The sequence below is a fragment of the Penicillium hispanicum genome (assembly GCF_028827665.1).
Source record: "Penicillium hispanicum strain IBT 35686 chromosome Unknown utg000005l_segment0_segment0, whole genome shotgun sequence".
Lineage (NCBI taxonomy): Eukaryota > Fungi > Ascomycota > Eurotiomycetes > Eurotiales > Aspergillaceae > Penicillium > Penicillium hispanicum.
In genome coordinates, this window is record NW_026623197.1 from 151,054 (window position 1) to 169,232 (window position 18,179).

At 52.8% G+C, this 18,179-nt stretch overlaps 5 protein-coding genes across 5 annotated transcripts; 3 read left to right on the forward strand and 2 right to left on the reverse strand.

Moving 5' to 3' along the window:
• Window positions 1-3,151: 3,151 nt before the first annotated feature.
• N7459_005499 (basic helix-loop-helix domain-containing protein) lies at window positions 3,152-6,223 on the forward strand (the record flags this gene model as incomplete). Its single annotated transcript, XM_056944683.1, has 1 exon — window positions 3,152-6,223. One exon carries the CDS (start codon window positions 3,152-3,154, stop codon window positions 6,221-6,223), a length of 3,072 nt encoding a protein of 1,023 aa, XP_056799018.1.
• A 228-nt stretch (window positions 6,224-6,451) lies between these two features.
• Window positions 6,452-8,149, reverse strand: N7459_005500 (fungal specific transcription factor domain-containing protein; the record flags this gene model as incomplete). Its single annotated transcript, XM_056944684.1, has 1 exon — window positions 6,452-8,149. The coding sequence occupies one exon, from the start codon at window positions 8,147-8,149 to the stop codon at window positions 6,452-6,454; it is 1,698 nt and encodes a 565-aa protein (XP_056799019.1).
• Window positions 8,150-9,171: 1,022 nt separating this feature from the next.
• N7459_005501 (uncharacterized protein) lies at window positions 9,172-10,748 on the forward strand (the record flags this gene model as incomplete). Its single annotated transcript, XM_056944685.1, has 2 exons — window positions 9,172-9,279; window positions 9,330-10,748. The coding sequence occupies 2 exons, from the start codon at window positions 9,172-9,174 to the stop codon at window positions 10,746-10,748; spliced, it is 1,527 nt and encodes a 508-aa protein (XP_056799020.1).
• Window positions 10,749-11,428: 680 nt separating this feature from the next.
• Window positions 11,429-13,419, reverse strand: N7459_005502 (uncharacterized protein; the record flags this gene model as incomplete). Its single annotated transcript, XM_056944686.1, has 7 exons — window positions 11,429-11,874; window positions 11,927-11,975; window positions 12,031-12,605; window positions 12,653-12,823; window positions 12,878-13,190; window positions 13,245-13,256; window positions 13,348-13,419. 7 exons carry the CDS (start codon window positions 13,417-13,419, stop codon window positions 11,429-11,431), a joined length of 1,638 nt encoding a protein of 545 aa, XP_056799021.1.
• Window positions 13,420-15,558: 2,139 nt separating this feature from the next.
• N7459_005503 (uncharacterized protein) lies at window positions 15,559-18,150 on the forward strand (the record flags this gene model as incomplete). Its single annotated transcript, XM_056944687.1, has 5 exons — window positions 15,559-15,739; window positions 15,814-15,955; window positions 16,722-17,149; window positions 17,265-17,465; window positions 17,522-18,150. 5 exons carry the CDS (start codon window positions 15,559-15,561, stop codon window positions 18,148-18,150), a joined length of 1,581 nt encoding a protein of 526 aa, XP_056799022.1.
• Between the last annotated feature and the right edge of the window lie 29 nt (window positions 18,151-18,179).

The following is an 18,179-nucleotide window of genomic DNA, read 5'->3' on the forward strand; positions in this document are numbered from 1 at the left end:
CCAACATTCCTGGATGGAGCCACAGGGCGCATCATAGGGGATAATAGGGGCTAAGGGGATAGGGGGTCGATAAGCGGCGGCAATGTCGATCCGTGCAAGACGGCCAGGCGACCGGTCTGGGCCGCCGCACCCGCGCGGTGGCGATAGGTTCGTCTCTGTCGAGTTGCGCAAGGAACGGTGGGAACATGGATGAATCAAGCTTCGTTGGCACGGCCGCTGCTATTTTGGTCGCTGCATGAAACCAGCCCTGCGCTGGAATCGGAATCGCGATCCGATTGGGCCCTCGGCTCCTGGGCAACGCAATCGCGATGCTCTTCGCTGTGAGTATACCCGGCGTGCGCGGCACTGGTGGTCAGACATCAGCGTCGTATCTCGGTCGCATAACGGAGATCACACAATCGGCCTGACGGTGCCAGGTAATGGGAGCAAGGGGGAGAGGATATCCAGCCTTGCTGAACCGGGGGTCAGAGACGGGACAAGGCTGCGCCCGTGTGGTGAGAGGCGAAGTTGTGTGACATTATACAGGAGCTCTGAATGGTCGCCCCGATAATCCTCGTTCGCTTGGACTCTCCTCGGAAGTGTCACTGGTCTCTTTCATCTCATTCTTTGCCGTTATCTATTTGAACATTATATTCATGCCAGCCATACTCCTTTTGCAATGGTATCTCGTAGTGGTGGATTGGACTGGCAGGTTGTCAGAATACAGTTGGCTGTACGCGTACCTGGCTCAAAATATTCTTGATAGTGAATTCCAGGAACCAGTCTACACAAGTACAGGTCAAAAAGACATGTTGTTGCATGTTGTAGATATGAAATGCGCTGCCATAGAATTTGTCAAACGATCGCTCGTCGGCTGATGCGGTTGGGCCTGCGGCAACAATATATTTATCGACGAGTTATCTATGCCACCAGGGCAGGTTAGCCCATTGCTTATCAGCATTACTGCACCACCACATTGATCTCTCTTTGGAAGTCCAGAACACTGGCTGCTGAATGAATCCAACGTGGGTTCCACCGGTATTCTCTGGCACTAGACTCCTTCTCGGGCCGATCCGGCTTGAAGAGATGATCAGATCGGGAGTCTGGGGCGGCGCATCTGTTGCGCAGGAACGCCGGCTAAGGACTAGCGGGGAGCGGAGATATTGAGTCTAGCTCGAATGAATGCTAATCTGAAGTGGGAATGGGGGGATCACTAAGAATTCCTAGCCTTTGCCGGCTGGTCGAGTGTGACCTAACCACAGTGGCATGACTGGTGAACGAGAGCATACCTAGGTACGGGTACCCTCTTAGTACCGGTTGAGGTGGAATAGTCCAAATAGCAGTGATTTCTTCGGGACAAGATGATACATAATTGGAGACTTCATTTTCAACTTTGGAACGGTCGACCCAATCCTTCATCGTAAGCATGTACAAGGAGCTCGCTTACACTAAATGACTGATGTTCGCAAGTTGAGTCAAGGTCCAAGTGAACCGCGGAGAAAGTACCGAAGTCAGTAGCTATTATCCATCAAGAGACACCAGTAGCTGTGGTAGACACAACAAGGCACTGAAATAACAAATGCAACGGAGTGCCATCAAGTCTCATCCGTACCCCATGGTTACATGGTCATCACAAGTGGCTTGTCATGGGCATTCAGATGCAAAGCATGGTTCCAATTGGACAAGATCGAAGCATGTTGGGCAAACAGATCCAGTGCCTTGCAGGGCTGAGAAGAGACTGGAGGAGGTGGCGGGAGGTGACCACGTATGTAGAATGCAAACCGCCTCTGGGAGATGAATAACTAGTTGGTGAGTTGAGACAGGACGACATCATCTAGGGTTTGTTCTGTGAGCAAATGTCTCAAATCGGCAAGTATCTCAGCGCCGAAGGTAAACCAATTTGGCACTGGAGACCGGTGACGCAGGGTTGCCAGGGAGCGAGGGGCATCTAGCATGGTAGAGGCTTGCAAGAAGGGATTGTGACGGGATTTATCCGCCGACATCGGGATGGTTCATCGACAATGGCTTCTGGAGCGCCGGAAGAGCGGTTTTAATTCGTCTGGATCGCCGGCGGGCGAATTCCGAGCCCGCTGGTGCGTCTGTACACCAAGGAAGGGTGGGGACACGATCCACTGCCACCCGATCAGATAAGATTGCAATGCGTGCTCGTTCATTTTTGGAGCTTCTTTTTCCTCCCGTGGGCAATCGGCATGCAGCCCAGCCCACTTGGATACTCAGTCAATTTTGGAGGTGGAACGCGTTTGAAGGCTTGCAGTTCGTAAGGCCATTCATCGCCGAAGTAAAAGGCAGAGAGTGCTTGTTCTCGAAGGGGAAAAAGGAAGTCACATGCACGCGGTGCTGAGTCATCAGGGGACGACCAGCCCACCAGCCAATCATAGCTGACATAGATGACGATGGCAAAACCCGTTATGACCGTCCATTGGCCCCGAAGCATCCTGACTTGGCGGTAATAGCTGTCACCCGGTGACCATACCCGGAACTGCGGCGGGCCGCGATCATACGACGACTCGGCCTCGCAGCATCGCTCAACTTTTCCCTCTGCTCGCCCCAACCACATCGCAGGTTTCGTATGTCGTCGTCGCATGGCGCGAGGCAAAATCCTGGTCCACCAATCCTCGCCTTCTGGAGATGATCGCCTTTGCAGCGGAAACCCAATTGTTTTGAAAAGAGAAATCCACCTTCCCGGACCCCCGGCGCTACACATTTCGGGGTGGGTATCTGTGACTGCCTAGCTCCCCCAATGCCCTGCAACCACCGGCGACTCGCAGACATCTTTCCCCCTCTCTCCTCAGCCTTTGTCCATCTCTACCTGTCACTCCCTGGACTCCCAGACGGTTCAAGGACGCATTAATCCTGTTGATCGAGCATCAGAACACAGTAAGTGGTCACAGGCTCCTTTACTTCCACCCTCGCTTGCCCGTAGCTTATATGGGCGCACCTACCTACTATGCACAGTGTGTAGGTAGTCGGGTCGGCTTTCTTTAGCAGCCAGACATTGTCTCTTTCCCTTGTAAGCATCCAATGTTCAAGACTAACCTGCTACTGTAGTGTCGACTCTTTTCGAGACTGGATAATACTCTCGCTCGATATCAACTCTACCATTGGCCGAGGTCTTTTCCTTAGATGCTCCAGCATCATATTTACTCCCGGCATGGATAACGACTTTCAGCTCTTCTCCCCCCAGCAACATCCGGCAGGGGATGACCCACGCGAAATGTACTCGCAGGCAACAGCAGAGAATGCTAATCCAGATTGGTCTCAATGGATGCGATGGGACGAGCCCATGTTTTCGGAGAACGATCAGAGGCACGCCAACCCCTCCATGGAGCTCCCTTTCGTCTCCCCGGATACGACGACGAACTCCCCGATTCATGTTCACTCGAAGGACTTCTCGCCCCATCTTCCACTTGGTGTAATGGAAATCCCGTCGGACCAGGCTGACAGGATGCATCACAACGGGAATTCGAAGGGCTCATATGCTTCCAATTTCCCCGATGGCCAACCGGGCCTGGTATCACCCGTTTCCAGCCTTGGTGCAAGTCGGAAGCGGAAGACGGGCAGCGACGACGATGTCACGACGGTGACAGGACCTGTGCAGCCCGGAAAGAAAATGCCTGCAAAGAAGCGCGCCCATAATGTGATCGAGAAACGATATCGAGCAAACTTGAACGAAAAGATCGCCGAGCTGCGCGAGAGCGTCCCGAGTCTGCGAGCCATGAAGAATCCCAATGGTGACTCCAATGACGATGACGATGATGCCGAGGGTGCTACTCCGGCCAGCAAATTGAACAAGGCTTCCATTCTGTCCAAGGCCACCGAATACATCAAACACCTTGAAATACGTAACAAACGCCTCGAAGATGAGAACACCGCGCTGAAGAACCGACTTCGTCAAGTCGACAAAGCAGCGGATCAGGCTGTCACCTCAGCTGCTTCCGTCTCTTCCCCTGGCAGCTATACTGCTTCAAGTGATACCAACGCCGGCACGTCCCCGAGTGTATTCTCCCCGCCGGAAGAGATTGCCAGTGAAAATTCACCCACTTCTCAACACCCACCGGAGGGCCTCATCAAGGTCCCCGATGCATTCAAACGAATGCGTGCGGAGGCAGCACAGAGTGGAGGAATCTTCGCCGAATCGTACCTGAAATCCTCCACGCGAAACACCAATACTGGGCGAGAGGATGGGTCGCGTCGAAGATCCAAGCTTCCCAACAAGTACATGCTGGGCGCCCTCGCCGGTCTCATGGTCCTGGAAGGAATGGGCTCGGAAAGTTCCGAGTCCGAGCAGAAGGGATTGTTCGCTCTTCCTCTAAATCTGCTTAGCCGGTTGCACTCGCCCACGCTTGCTCACTGGGAGTTTTACATGAAGAATTTCTGGTACTCGTGGCACGCGCGGGCTATCTCGCATTTTCTTCTTCTTGCCACACTCATCGTCGGTAGCGCATTCATTGTCTTTGTCTATCTCTTCAATGCCCAACCGGTCACTCAGCGCGCCCTACAAGAGTCAGTGTCTGACGGCAAACATGCACCACCCACCTCGAGTGACTTCCGTCGGCAGGCCTGGCTTACTAGCATGCAACGAGTTGGTGTTCCGCGTCATCGCTTTTTCCGAGAATGGTATGTCGTGACGTCGCGATGCTTCGAATACGTTCTACGATGCCTGATGGGCTGGAGGCTCTACTCGTGGGCCACTGGCATTACCGAGGAAGATGAGAAAGGCCGCGTGAAAACCTGGGATATTGCTATTGATGCTCAACTCACTGGTGGCGATGCCGAGATCAGCAAGAGCCGACTCGTACTCACCATATTCGCCGCGGGCACTCTTCCTCGCAGCCCCTTGCGAATGATGCTGAAAGCCCTGCACGTTCGGATTCTCCTCTGGAGGGTCGGAGAACCCGGGTCGTGGTCTTTCCATATCTCCAACGATGTCGCCCGCGCGCTCGCCAAGTACCAGTGGGCTGTTGCACGGGATATCAATGACGCTTTGCCTGAAGGTCATCCCGACCAGCTTCCCGGCCATCTCGCCGCTCTCATCAAGCTTGACTGTGAAGATGTCATGATTGATACCATTATACAGCGTGCGGTGAATCTCACTTGGAATCGACCCACACAAGAAGGTACCGCCGACGATGAGGTGCTCTTGGATGTCGTTGATGAGGACCCCGCGATCCAGTGCTCTGTCGACGCCCTCGCAGCCTGGTGGTCTAGCCATCTTCTCCAGAATGCGCTTCTCAAGTACTTGGAGGCGAGCGAAGGAGGACCGGTGTCTAAGTTGAGCCGTGATGTCTTCAAGGAAAAGATCCGCATGGCCCTTGACTCTGCTCCCCGCCTTTCGGCAGCGTATACCCGTGCTCTTGTGATGAAAGCTGTTTTCTTTAACCAGGACCGGATAGAAAACGTCGGTGCTGTTCTTGCTGCACTCCCGAAGGACAAGCGCAAGGACGAAGGAAACCATTCCGCGAACTTCCTGGACTCGTCACTGCCCGTCTCCGTTCGGGATGAAATATCAGTTGCTGTCCGTTGTGCCATGATTGCTGCCATTGTCACAGCGCGATCCTCCGGTGACGACTCTCTGCCAACCTCATTCACCATTCAGAAGGCAATCAATTGGTTCAACCAGCTGCCCATCGACCCTGTTGAGCTGAGCTTGCTTGGTTTCTCTGCGGTCTACCACTTATTGCACCTTCTCGCGTCAGATGTCGACTATATCGTTTCTTCTGACTCATCTTGTCCATCTTCACCAACATCAGATGCTGCATCGTCCGCCGATGACGAAGCCGAAGAAAAGCCCCGAGTGGCTCGAAAACTTGATTTATGTCCCCGTGACATACCCAACCTCGGCCGCGTTGCTGCAGAACTCATCTATTGGGCTCGAAATGCCTACAACCCAGCCTTCTACGGCTTCTCTTCCAACCTGGTAGAGGTAATTGTGAAATCCTGCACCATGCTGTGTGAGAACGCAGGGATCAATGTGGATGACTACTTGCATACGCCCCCTGAAGGTCTCCCGGCAAAGAAGCGGAGGTCTCCCCGTCGCCGAGGACGTTCTGATCAATCTCTTCAGAGCGATGCTGATCAAGATACGATGGACTCTCGTGAGGGCAAGCCCCTTCGTCGGGAGCGCTCTGCTAGTAATGATACCGGATATGGCAGTCTCAGTATTGAAGAAGACATGGCCGCTGGCCCCAAGGTTTCAGGAAACGCCCAACAAGGTTCGGCTTGAGGACGATGTAATGAATATGGCGTTTTCGGCTACAACTATCATTCTACAATATTGTACAGTGTGAATGATAGGGAAATGGGAATGGATAAGGATGTAGATTCGGCGCATTCAATCAATCTATCCTTAATAATGCATGAAACAAATTGATGTAGGTCACCCTAATGGGTTTCATTATTTCATCATTGACTTCTGTAAGGTAGCCTGCCTGGAAACTGGCACTAGAATCGATTAATACAAATCCAGCGGAGGGTTGAAATCGACGTCTTCCAGCAAGGCATTCCACTGGGGAACATCGAGCTCGGGAGCGACAGCCACGAATTCCGACCAGACCCTTTCCCAACCTTCCTCGCCAATGTCGTTTATCAGGTTTCCACCCGACATGCCATCAGCAGCTATGGGAGATGAAGGCTGTAAAATGTCTGCGTTTTGATTACCATGGGATGTTAGCGAGTCACCAAATCCTTGGACAGGCAGAGGAATGGATCCAGAATCACTAGAGGTGATAGCAGCACTGTTCTGCGCTACGCTGGCATCCCTTTGTGAGGCAACGGCCGTTTGTGTCCGCTGTTTGTGAAGCGTGGACATGAGTGTCTGGAGGTTCTTCTGGATTCCTTGCATCATGTATCCCGACTCCTGTTTTGATTTCTCCAAGGTATGGTAGGCAGCAAGAACCTTTGCCTTCTGCTCCGCGGCATTGGGGGCGTGTGGATCAAATGACACATTCATGGCCAGGATGAGAGCAGCAAAGAAGACATGGTGCATGACTGTCCAAAATCTCCCCGGCATCAGGCCAACGTCAGCAGAGACCTCATCCATGGAACGTCGGATTTCCAAGACCTTGTGTGCGGAGTGGATGCACACCATATGCGAGTAAGCGTATTTGCGGTTTGTAATGCCTTCGAGATGATAGTGTCGGTGGAGCCGACAGAGGCGAGTGTGAAGGCTGAAATGGATGCCGAGGCGTTGCCAGGCAATATATGGTCTCTCCTTACATATTTCCCGAGTTCTCTCAATGCTTACCGGGTCCAGTTTCAGGAATTCAGGAAGACGGCTGAAAGCATCCTGGAATTTTGCATCTAGGTCGAGGATGGTATCGTAATCTGGCGCCTGAGAGTCCAGCAAGATGGATGGAAGAGCATCGATGACCTCGCGGCAAAGCTCAGACCCCTTGACGCGAAAGATGAAGGCAGACATGGACGTAGGAATGGACAGGGGAAATTCCTGCTGCACTCCGGCGGTGGTGATAAATTCGTCGTCCGTATTGCTGGGCAGGTTCACATTCATGTGCTTCGGCTGGAAGATATATGCACCTTCTTGCGAGCCACCAGAGAAAGAGAGCAGCCAGTCGGAGGCTACCATGTTCCACCAAATCCGCCTTTGCACCTCGACATCGATCTCATCGCAACCATTGAGGCGGCGCTCTTCGCGACTCTTGGCAGTATCCAGTCGATGGATTTGCAGCTCGCGTGACATCAGTAAGCAACGCTGTCGGAGCATGGGAACCTTCATGGGAATGCCGTCTGTGTTCATGACCAGGTGAGCCATGATGCTCATGGCCACTAGTGCCGTGGTCGACGGTTGTAAAGGGTAGGTTGGATGATCTAGGATGGCATACGCATAATGCGTGTACGCTTTAAATGCGGCCATTGCTTCTTCTCGCGTTGCATTGAGTATTTCCAGTAGCCCGGGAGTCCAGGCCAGTGCTGCACCGGCAAAGATGCTGAACAGTAGCATCAGGTCAGCCCAAGAGGGATCCTCACCCTCCAGTAAGCTCTGGTATATTTTCTCTACTAGATCCCGAGTAGATGGAACATGGAGGACCCCGACAGTTGGTTGCAATGTTGATGCGAAATGATTGACAAGTTCTCTTGCCTGGCGGAGCGGTGGAAGCTTCCTAGTCAACTCAATGATACTGGGAGCGCCCATGTCAAACCTCTCGCGTTCGCTTGGCGATGGTAGGTGATGAAAACTGAATGGAGTTACATAATGGGAAGTAAACGGCTGTCTGCTGCGTTAGCATTCTTATTCCTAGCTCGGTAGTTTGCGGACAGAAGGAACAACACACTGGCTCCACTGCAGACCTTGAAGCTGAAAATAAGGCCGGGTGGGTAACACCCTGATCAGCGAGTGACTCTGCCCTCCCAAGCAAAGTCTCTTCTAACCTGCGTATTCGGTACAGAAGTTCGTCTGTATTACTTCCGGGGCGTTAGCAAGCAGGCAAGAACGCCGAAGGGTGTACATACTGTGGAGGCACTTCCGGCCGAGGTATTCGACAGATCGAAGCATTCTGGCTTGAACCAACCGAGCTGGACACCTGAACAGGCTGTGGACTCCCTAATCTCTCCGGACTTTGTCCGGAGTATTCACATGGAATACTCCGTAACATGCAGTTTGAGCATGGCTGGGAACGATCACAGCGGCGTTTCTTCTCACGGCAGGCCAAGCATGAGAGAGGTGGTCGGCTCCATTTGTGAGTCGTTTGGACTGGGTCCCCTTGACTGTTGCGTTTCATGATGTAGAATCTATCGCGGCTCTGGAATGGTAGTGCTTGGAGTGAACTGACTCCGCGGAGGCCGCGGACATACGCAAGACCTGGCTTGTATATGCCCGAAGCAGCCCTAATGAGTGGAGTTCAAGCGCACTTTGCAGGCGAACCAACGGGATGGGCTGTTAGAGGTCGAGAAGGTCACAGGAAGAGGCAGAAGGAAACAACGCCGCGGCCTCCGCAGGAATCCGCGGGCGTACCTTCCGGAAGGAGTTAGATTATCACAGCAAGTCACCGCCTATTGAGATGACTAACATTCTGCCGGCGCAGCTCCCAATCCCGCCCCAGTCGAATAGTAGGCATGGCCCATTGATCATAGAGCAGGATTGCCCTTGAGATCGTTGTGATGAGGTCATTGATCCCCAGGCACAACCTGGGTGCCATACCAGCAGCATTGACTCCCATGCAGCTCCCTTCCCGGAGCGTGCGCAGCTTGCATGGAGCTCAACCAAGCTCGCGTTGGAGAAAGCCTCACGCATTTACATGGCTCACGACCACGCCGCAGGATATTGTGAGTCGCGCAGAGCATTTCAAGTGATGCCTACTGATATTCAACTCTAGGATCCAGAAGACATCTTATCAAGCCTTTCCAATGTACCCAGTACGACTGTCGAAGACCCAACAATAGTGTCGGGTGTTGATTTCGCTACTCTCCTTGTCGTCACACCCGGGTTTGCCCATTGGATCGATCCAGCCAATTCCTTCCTCGAACGTCTCGTCGACAGACTCTCCTTTCAGCATTCGGTGCTTCGATCTATCCCCTTTCGCTATGCTGTTGCGGCGGTCGTTGATAAGATTCCAGATCCCAGTGGCGCAGGACACGAAAAATTAGGAGCAGAAGACGGAGCATACGAGGGCTTGTCCCTTTTGATGGTTGAACCCCACGAGGTGCAATGGAAGGCCGCGCCACCACGTCGCATCGGCGGAACAGCTGGCGAGGAGCCTAGCCTGGTGGTCTCTTTACAAAGCGAGGTGGAAAAGCCCAGCCCCCGAGGTGCTGCTCACGAGATTGGCTTGCGTCTCGCACATACCGTATTTACCAATGGCAAAGATCGGACCTTCCTCGGTATGCGATTTACTGCGAATGAAGGTGATCCAGAACATCTGTCATACTCCATGGACAAGTTGGTGGACCTCTCGAGTTGTCTCGTCACGACGAAGAGCACAAGTCCTACTATCCGGCCTACATTTCCTTTGGATCCTGTCACCCCACGGCGAAAGGTGATTACGAGCATGGGGAACATTTTGAGGCAAGTGGCTAAATCGACTGATCCAAATTCTCTTGAACCAATGCCTGCCTCTCAAGAGCTGGAGAAAGAGCTTCCTCGCTACATTGACGAACATGAAATTGTCGACCACAGAGTCTCTGTGTGGGCTTTGGTTGAAAAGTCTCATTTTGAAGTTTGCGACTCGGAATCTCCGCAGGAAAGAGTGCAAAGGTCTCTTGAACAAGGTGGTCGACTCCATCGCGTGATGAGTGGTGGAGGCGGATGGGGCAAGAAACAAGGCCTGCTTTCCCTCGATCCTGAAATGAGCTTTCCTGGAGTATCCTACCGCGATGAGCCTACACTCTTGGATTGTGTATTTGATCCCACGGCCGAGGCGCCACAGGATATGCCATTCCCCTTTGAGTGGGAGATAGCTGGTGACGATCTCTCGCACTTATCGCAGGTCGCAGCCGCGGGAGATTTGATCCAATTCTTCGTATCCACGCCGCCGTCGCACACAACTGTTCCTGCGCTGGACTCTGGCCTCACCTACTGCTTTGGCATTGTATCGGATGCCGATGAGCCCGAGGCAGCGCCAGCGTCAAATGGACATCGAAAGCGCCTCGTGACAGTGCCGAACACTTTTGGCGCGCTGTCTGAGACAGCGATTGCCTACTCGCAGCCCGTGGGTCCTACGGCCGCAGGACTGCGGTCCAGCACCAAGCTGGACATTCCAGGCTTTCGAGTGGTCTTCCTTCCCGAGAATCAGTGAGAGTGATCATGATGACTACATGTAGTCCTTTTCGATGAGCCTATGTATGATTATGTATAGAGGTCGCCTGCTTGAAAACCCGGAACTCAACCAGGAATAAGCAAAAGTCCGACCCAGGCTGGCCAGACATGCACTATTCCAATCAAGAGCATCACGACCCGCCCTTGGTCGTCTTGAAGTCCTCCCAATAGATGGCAATCCTCCCAGGTACTTCAGCCTTCATTGGCGCAATGCAGAAGCAATTATCGAACGACTTATAACCCGTGTGGCCACGCCGATTTATGCCGCCCGTGGCGATCACTGCTCGACGACGCCCTGCAAGTGCGATAGTTTCGGTGAACCCGCCTTGATAAACCCGATTGGGCTCAGATAGTCGCCATTAGGCGATTGTCATGCATCATCGATTCATAGTCGGTTGGTCATGGTTTCCACATGGAATCCCTACACTGTACCGCAAATCAACATATTGAGCGAAAGCAACTATTTACAGTAGTCCCCATTCGCATGCTGGCCCGAATCAAAGCTAAAGATGCATAGATGAGGAAGAAGCTATCGAAGGTGACAAACCTATCAACCAGTTCAAATTCGTGAACCGCAACTGTCTTCTCCCGAGCTGCCTCTAAGATCTAGACGTATGTACAGAACCTGATCACGGCAATCCACCCTGGCGCCCATCGAAATCAAAATTTAGCGGAACTGTCGGCCTCCTTATTAATTGCCTTCTCAACATCATTGGTCCCACCTTCAGCCTCTACCCCTTGCAACACATATTGGAGCTTCTCACGCGCCGTAACCGACCCCTTTGGCACCATATTCTCAACAGAAGTAATTGTCGCTCCAATACCGGTAGCCCTGAAGCTAGTCGATTTCCATGCTGGTACTCTAGCCTCAAACAGCTCGTCGAGCTCCTCCAGGCTGCGTCCGCTTGTCTCAGGGACGAGGAAGTACACGAAAAACATGGATAGGATGGAGATGCTGCCGTAGACTAGACCGACCCGGCTTCCAAGATTGCCGGGGGAGTCTTGGACATACGGGTTGATGTAGGTGATCAGAAGGCTGGCTATGAAGCCGGCAATTGTGGCGATGGATATGGTGCGCTCGCGGAGTTGATTTGTTCCTATCTCGGCTTTTTATGTTGTTAATGACTGCAAGGAATCGCAAAGGATGTGCTGGCTTACCGGTGAGTGTCCACATGACGGATCCCCAGCACCCGGTGCTGAAGATGCTCTATTTGCGACAATGGATGAGTATTCTTCGCAGTTCCAGGGATTTGAGAACTTACGTAGATGAGTAGAGCGGCGACACATCCTTGCGCTGAAACGCCTTGAACACCCCCCGGCAACCACGCAGCCATCCCACTGACGATCCACATGAGGGCAGCCATGAAAAAGGCGCCGACGATAAGCATCCATCGTCGACCGATCCGATCGGTTAGGTAGAAAGCAAAAAGAGTGCCAGCGAAGCACATGCACATATTCGCGCAGCTGATGAGGAGCGAGTTGGTGACTCCCAACTGCTCTAAGAAAGTGACGAGAAAGGTCGTTGTAAAAGAGTTTCCCTGCGACTGCTGCAGTGCCTGGACGCCAATTGCGATGAACGTGCGGTAGCCGTTGGTTCCCTTGAAGCAGTCGAGGAAGCCGCTGCCCTCGACTGTTTGTTGCCGTTCAATGTTGGCTTGCTCCATGAGAGAGAGTTCTAGTTGGATCTTTTCTGGGCTGGCAGTTCCATGACGCATGAATTCAAGAGCTTTCAGTGCCTCCTCGCGTCGGTCCTGAGAGAGGAGCCAGCGGGGTGACTCTGGGATGAAATTCACGGCGATTGCCAGGGCGATGGGAATGAAGATCTGGACCACCATGACTGGGCTATATGAGCCTGGTACCTCTGTGGGAAGACACATTGCTCACCTGTTTTGTACGTCCATACACCGGTGAGATGCACCGAAGTGCCGTACACTGTCCCTGTAGCGATGATAGCTCCCACCATTAGCGATGCCTCATAGAAGTTGACCAGGGCACCTCTTATGCCCGCCGGGGCCAATTCAGACATGTACACGGGAACCGTGTTGCTCTCCAGTCCTGCATGGCGTTAGTTTGCTGTCTTGGTGGATCATTGGTATGCAAAGCTCTCACCCATAGAAATGGAGTTGATGAGACGACCGACCATGATTCCCCAGTACGATGGAATGGCACATTGGAGGATGATCCCGACGATGGCAATGCCACAAATCACCCAGATAGTGCGCTTTCGCCCGAGGGAGCGAGTGATGAGGCCGGCCATGAAGCAGCCGATGATCCATCCCGCAATGGGGGTACCACTGGCAGCGGATATCCAAGTCGAAGGGAGAGTCTTGGGCTGACCAGGCGACTCAATTCTGCCATACTGATCTCGAAAACTTTGCATACCAATGACAGAGCCCCACCAATTGTTGTCGAAGCCAAAGTTCTACGTACGTTAGTTCACAATGTCAGGATGTGGACGCGAAGAAACCATACGCACCATAGCCCCGATCTGAAGACATTCAAGGATGAATCAGTAACATGTTTCCACTGACACAGGGAAATTAAACTGTCGTCTTTCCCAATAAAGAAGAGCAACACACCGAACAGAGCATGTAAACCCGGACTAGACGCGGAGTCAGCTCCTGCAAGAGACGAGGCTTCTGCAGACCCATATTGAAGGCGTCGACTGGTTCGATCTCGTCGCGGAAGTAGGATTTACGGGTATCGATTTCAAATCCCGAATTGCAGCATCGTCGAGACGGCCAGGTGGTCAGCTTTATAGGGAGGGGAGAGGAAAGAAGAGAGCGAAGACTATCTCAACGTCACGGCTCCCGTGCAGCCACACTTTTGCCTTACAGCTATCATCCTCGTCACCGCATCAACCAATCGACTTTCCCCTTTCCAAACTCACAGTGGCTTCTGGATAGCTCTTGGTGGGCCTCGGTTGTTCTTCTGATAACGACAAGCATTCCTCCTGTTATCGACTTCGACAACAAATCAGAATGCAGCGTTCCCGAGGAAAACGCCCGCGGGGCGATTGCTCGATTCCACTTCCATTCGAAATCACCGAAAGCCAATGCGAAAGATGCCCCGCGGCCACTTCGCTCGCTCAAATCTCGCCTTGCGCTTCACATCAATCAATCTCCCAGCGCTATGGTGGATGCATCCCGTGGGCAACAGCGACCATACCGATCCAAGAAGAACAAGCCGTAAGTGGAGATGATGTCGATGCCATACTGCTATCAACCCAAGCGAGGCTGAATACAGCGAGAGCCTGCGTCCGCTGACTTGTCCGTCAAGGTGCGATGCTTGTCGTCGACGACGCGTGGGGTGTCTGATTGAGGAAGGCCACAACACATGCAGTCTGTGTCGGCATCGGGGGCTCGCTTGTACCTTTCTCTCAGGGCCTCCCAAAAAGAAGCCGCGAAGAAGCGAGTCGCCGCCGCCACAGAGCCATGGTGGAGGTGAAAGATTGTCGCCGTCGGCCTCATCAACGTCGATGCAAGCCCAGGGGCCGATAATGACAACGCCTCTCCCTGGCCAGACGACTGTTGTGCCCGGCCAGGCTTTCTTATACGCCGGTCGAACGGGGGACCAAGGTGTGAACCTACTGCGTCATCTCCCGTTCGATTCCAATTGCGTCTTCGGCACCAGCAATTGGACGATCTGGAGGGCCTCTGCAGGCTCCTCCGGCTCTGCTTATTTCACAGTACGTAACGTCTATGAGTCGATTGTTCTCTCTCTCTCTCTCCGTGTGTGTGTGTGTGCTCAGCGGTCTGAAACATCTAGGTCTATCCTAATTTCCTACTGGATGCCGAAGGCGATCCTTTCGACACTAGCCAGATCCCCACAACGGCCGGTGTACATCACCAGGAACTGCTAGATCTGTACTACCGTTACGTTCACCCTACCCTGCCCATCCTGGAAGGTCGCCGAGAACTCGAGGACGCTATCACGGCGCGTACTGTGCCAGCTTCATTGCTGGCCGCCGTATACAGCATGGCTGTCTTTTTCTGGACTGATTCCAGCGTGCCGAGAGAAAAGCCAGAGATAAACAGAGAAGTGCTTACTTCGTTCGTCTACAAGTCTGTGATGTTTGAAACTCGTAACCCTAACCTCAGGACGGTCCAAACACTGCTTCTTTATCTGCAGTTTCCCCCGAAATGTGTGCGGGAACCGAATCATCCGGGCTCCTGGGTCGTTACAGCTCAGGTAGGTTGTCGTGCGCACCGGCATAATACATAAGTCGTAAATCAGCTAACTGGAGCAACAGACCGTTGCTGTCGCGCAGGAGGTAGGGCTTCATATCGAGCCGGAACGATTGGAAATAGCACCGCGAGAACGTAAGCTGCGACGAATCCTGTGGTGGACGGTCTATCTTCAGGACAAATGGTAGAACCACCGGTATCCTTGATAATCCATTGACCGCCAGAGCTGACCACGGGAAAAAAGGCTTGCAAGCTGGTTAGGACGACCCAGTCATATCTCCGATCACCAATTCACAGTGAGAAGCCTCAACATCATGGATTTCACCAATGACTGGGGAAACCTGGACAGTGCAATCTTGCCATCTGTCCAGCAGTTTATTAATTTGTGTCATCTCACCCCCGTGCTGGCAGATGTGCTAGATATGCTCTATTCATTCAAAACGCCACCAGAGACCACACAGGAGCATCACGCTTCGCTTCTTGCCAGTGAGGCGGCTTCCAAGCTGCAGGAATGGCAGTCTCAGCATATGTTCACGGCCAGCCCACAGAGCGAAGATCCAAATGGTTTGTTATTCTGCACAGACTGTCCCCAGGAATCAAGCCATGAGCTCACAAAGCGTAGCCTATGCACTAATCTTTGCCTACTATGCAATCGAAGCTTTAATTCACGGGGCCCTCGGATCTGCAGTGTCGGGCGGAGTCGACGAGTTCCAGCTTTTCGAGAACCTTCTCGTTGTTCTCGAGCTCATGCTCACTCAGAGCCCTATTGGATTTTGGCTCAGCTGTATGCTCTCTGTCTCAACCCATATATATGTAAAGACTGCTTGTATTTCATCGGACTAACTGGCAAAACTGCAGACTGTAAGGGAAACCTCGGCATCATCGGCAGCTTCATGCTCACTGTGTTCCTCTCTACCGTCGACGAGGACACGCTGCATATCCGCCAGGCTATGCTTCAACGGTACCAGAGACTATTGGAGAAGTTGTCCGTGCGATTCGAGTTCGCCGCTCTACCCAGCGTAAGACTCAACCTGTTCTTTGAAAGGCTGTTTCCACGGCATCTGCATTAGAGTTGAGAGGTTGCTCGGTTAAGATTGGCCTTGCAGACTGGAGATAAGCCAGCATATTCTGTGGATAGTATTTCTGAATATACCATGCCAGAGTGGCTTGCTCAATGAATGTGGGGGATGTTGATATAGTACCTCCTGTTTATCTATTTTTTTAATTGATGCATGATGTTGACAGTACGTTCAGTGCGCACAATTGCCCGCGGATCGACGCAGACAGGGTGAAGGTTTGATCTAGTTGACTGTACTGTCATTCGACATAAGCATTCTCGATGGACAATGCATAAAAGAAGGCCCACCCCCAAATGTAAGAATTGATCGAATCCCTATTATCGTGGCCGTGTTGAGAATCCTTCCATCGTGGTCCACACGACGGACCCTCGACGCCCCGCGGGCAACCAAGTATCTCTTGTCCACAGATAAGTCCTCTCACTCTCTTCGACCCGACAGGATGTGGACCTCCGTTTTCATGTCAATCACCTTTGAGTCATTGAATTCAACCAACGAGAATTGAGGGACATATAAAACCATCGATCTGTCTAGAGGCATCATCGTTCCTCACGAATCACGAACTTTCCGCTGTGCACTCCAGAATCGTTCCGACATGTCGCAGGTCCAAAGTCTGGCTGTGGAGGAGCTACAGTGAGTCGGCCCAATCTGTCTGAATTTGTCATAGTAGAAGTAATAATGACCAACCAGATGCCCCATCCTCGAACAACGCTTCTCCGACCTCAAGCAGTCCATCATCAAAGCCTCAGACCGGGAACGAGTCAAGGAGTCCTACGCCCGTCTCAAGAAGGTGTTAGCATCCGAAGCCAACCGTATCGCTCAACTAGGCCCGTCCTCCATTCCAGAAATCGACTTCGCCGATATCCTCAACAACGGCGGCATCTTGCCCGAGGGAGCAGCCGACGCAGTTCGTGACGCCGGTTGCGTCGTGATCCGCCGCGTCGTGTCGGAGGAAACCGCCTCGAAATGGGAGGCTGATCTGAAGCAGTACACGAAGAGTCACCCCAAGGTGGCTGGATTCCCGGTCCATGATCCGCAGAACTTCAGTTTGTTCTGGACGCCGGCGCAAGTGCAGATTCGGAGTCACAAAAAGGTGCTGCAGGCGATGCAGGCTGTGAGTCAGTTGTGGAGGCTGAGTTCTGATCAGACGCCTTTTGATCTGGGGAGTCAAGTCTGTTATGCGGATCGGTTTCGAATCAGACACCCCTCTAAGCGTACGCGTCTCGCAACCAGTCAGGACTGTACAAAGACTCATTTCATCAGACCAGGAGTATACACTCGACGCGCATCAGGATAGCGGCGCCATCGAACGCTGGGAGGATGGACAATACCAAGAATGCTACCGGAAGATCTTCGAGGGCAAATGGGAAGAATACGATCCGTGGAACGCGGACTACCGATCAGACGCGAAGACTGATCTGTATGACACAGGCAGTAAGCCCCAATCTCTATCCTGCACACGCATTGAACGTCGAGCTCACAACAAGAAGTGTCCTGTTCTGTCTTCCGCTCCCTCCAAGGCTGGATCAGTCTCTCCCACACCGGCACGGGCGAAGGAACCCTCCGTCTAGTTCCCAGCCTCAAGGCTTCCACAGCCTATCTCATGCTCCGGCCTTTCTTCATCCAAGATGAGACCTTCGACGACGTGACCGCAACATTCCCCGGCGCCACGCCGGGCAACTTACAATTCTTCCCCACGGATGCCCTCCACCCGCACCTGGAGATGGCGAAGACCATGGTCGGCATCCCGCCTGTAAAACCCGGCGACTACGTCTTTTGGCACTGCGACCTGATTCACGAAGTCGACAAATTCCACCCAGGAACGCGCGATTCTTCCGTCAGCTACAACGCGTGCACCCCGTTGTGTCAATACAACCTGGAAAATCTGGTGAAGACGCGGAAGAGTTTCCTGGAGGTGGGAATTCCACCGGATTTTGCAAATTACACCCACGGGGAGCTGGAGAAGGAGCACGCAGACCACGGGGCCAAGATGAAGAATATTTTGTCCTTGGAAGGAAAACGGGCCCTGGGGCTTGCGCCGTTTGACGTGGATGAGGAGGGGATCGCGTCTGGACAGAGGCAGATGCGGATTGAGGCCAATCGGAGACTTGGATTCTAAGAGTTATATATCCAACAGGCAAGCTGTAT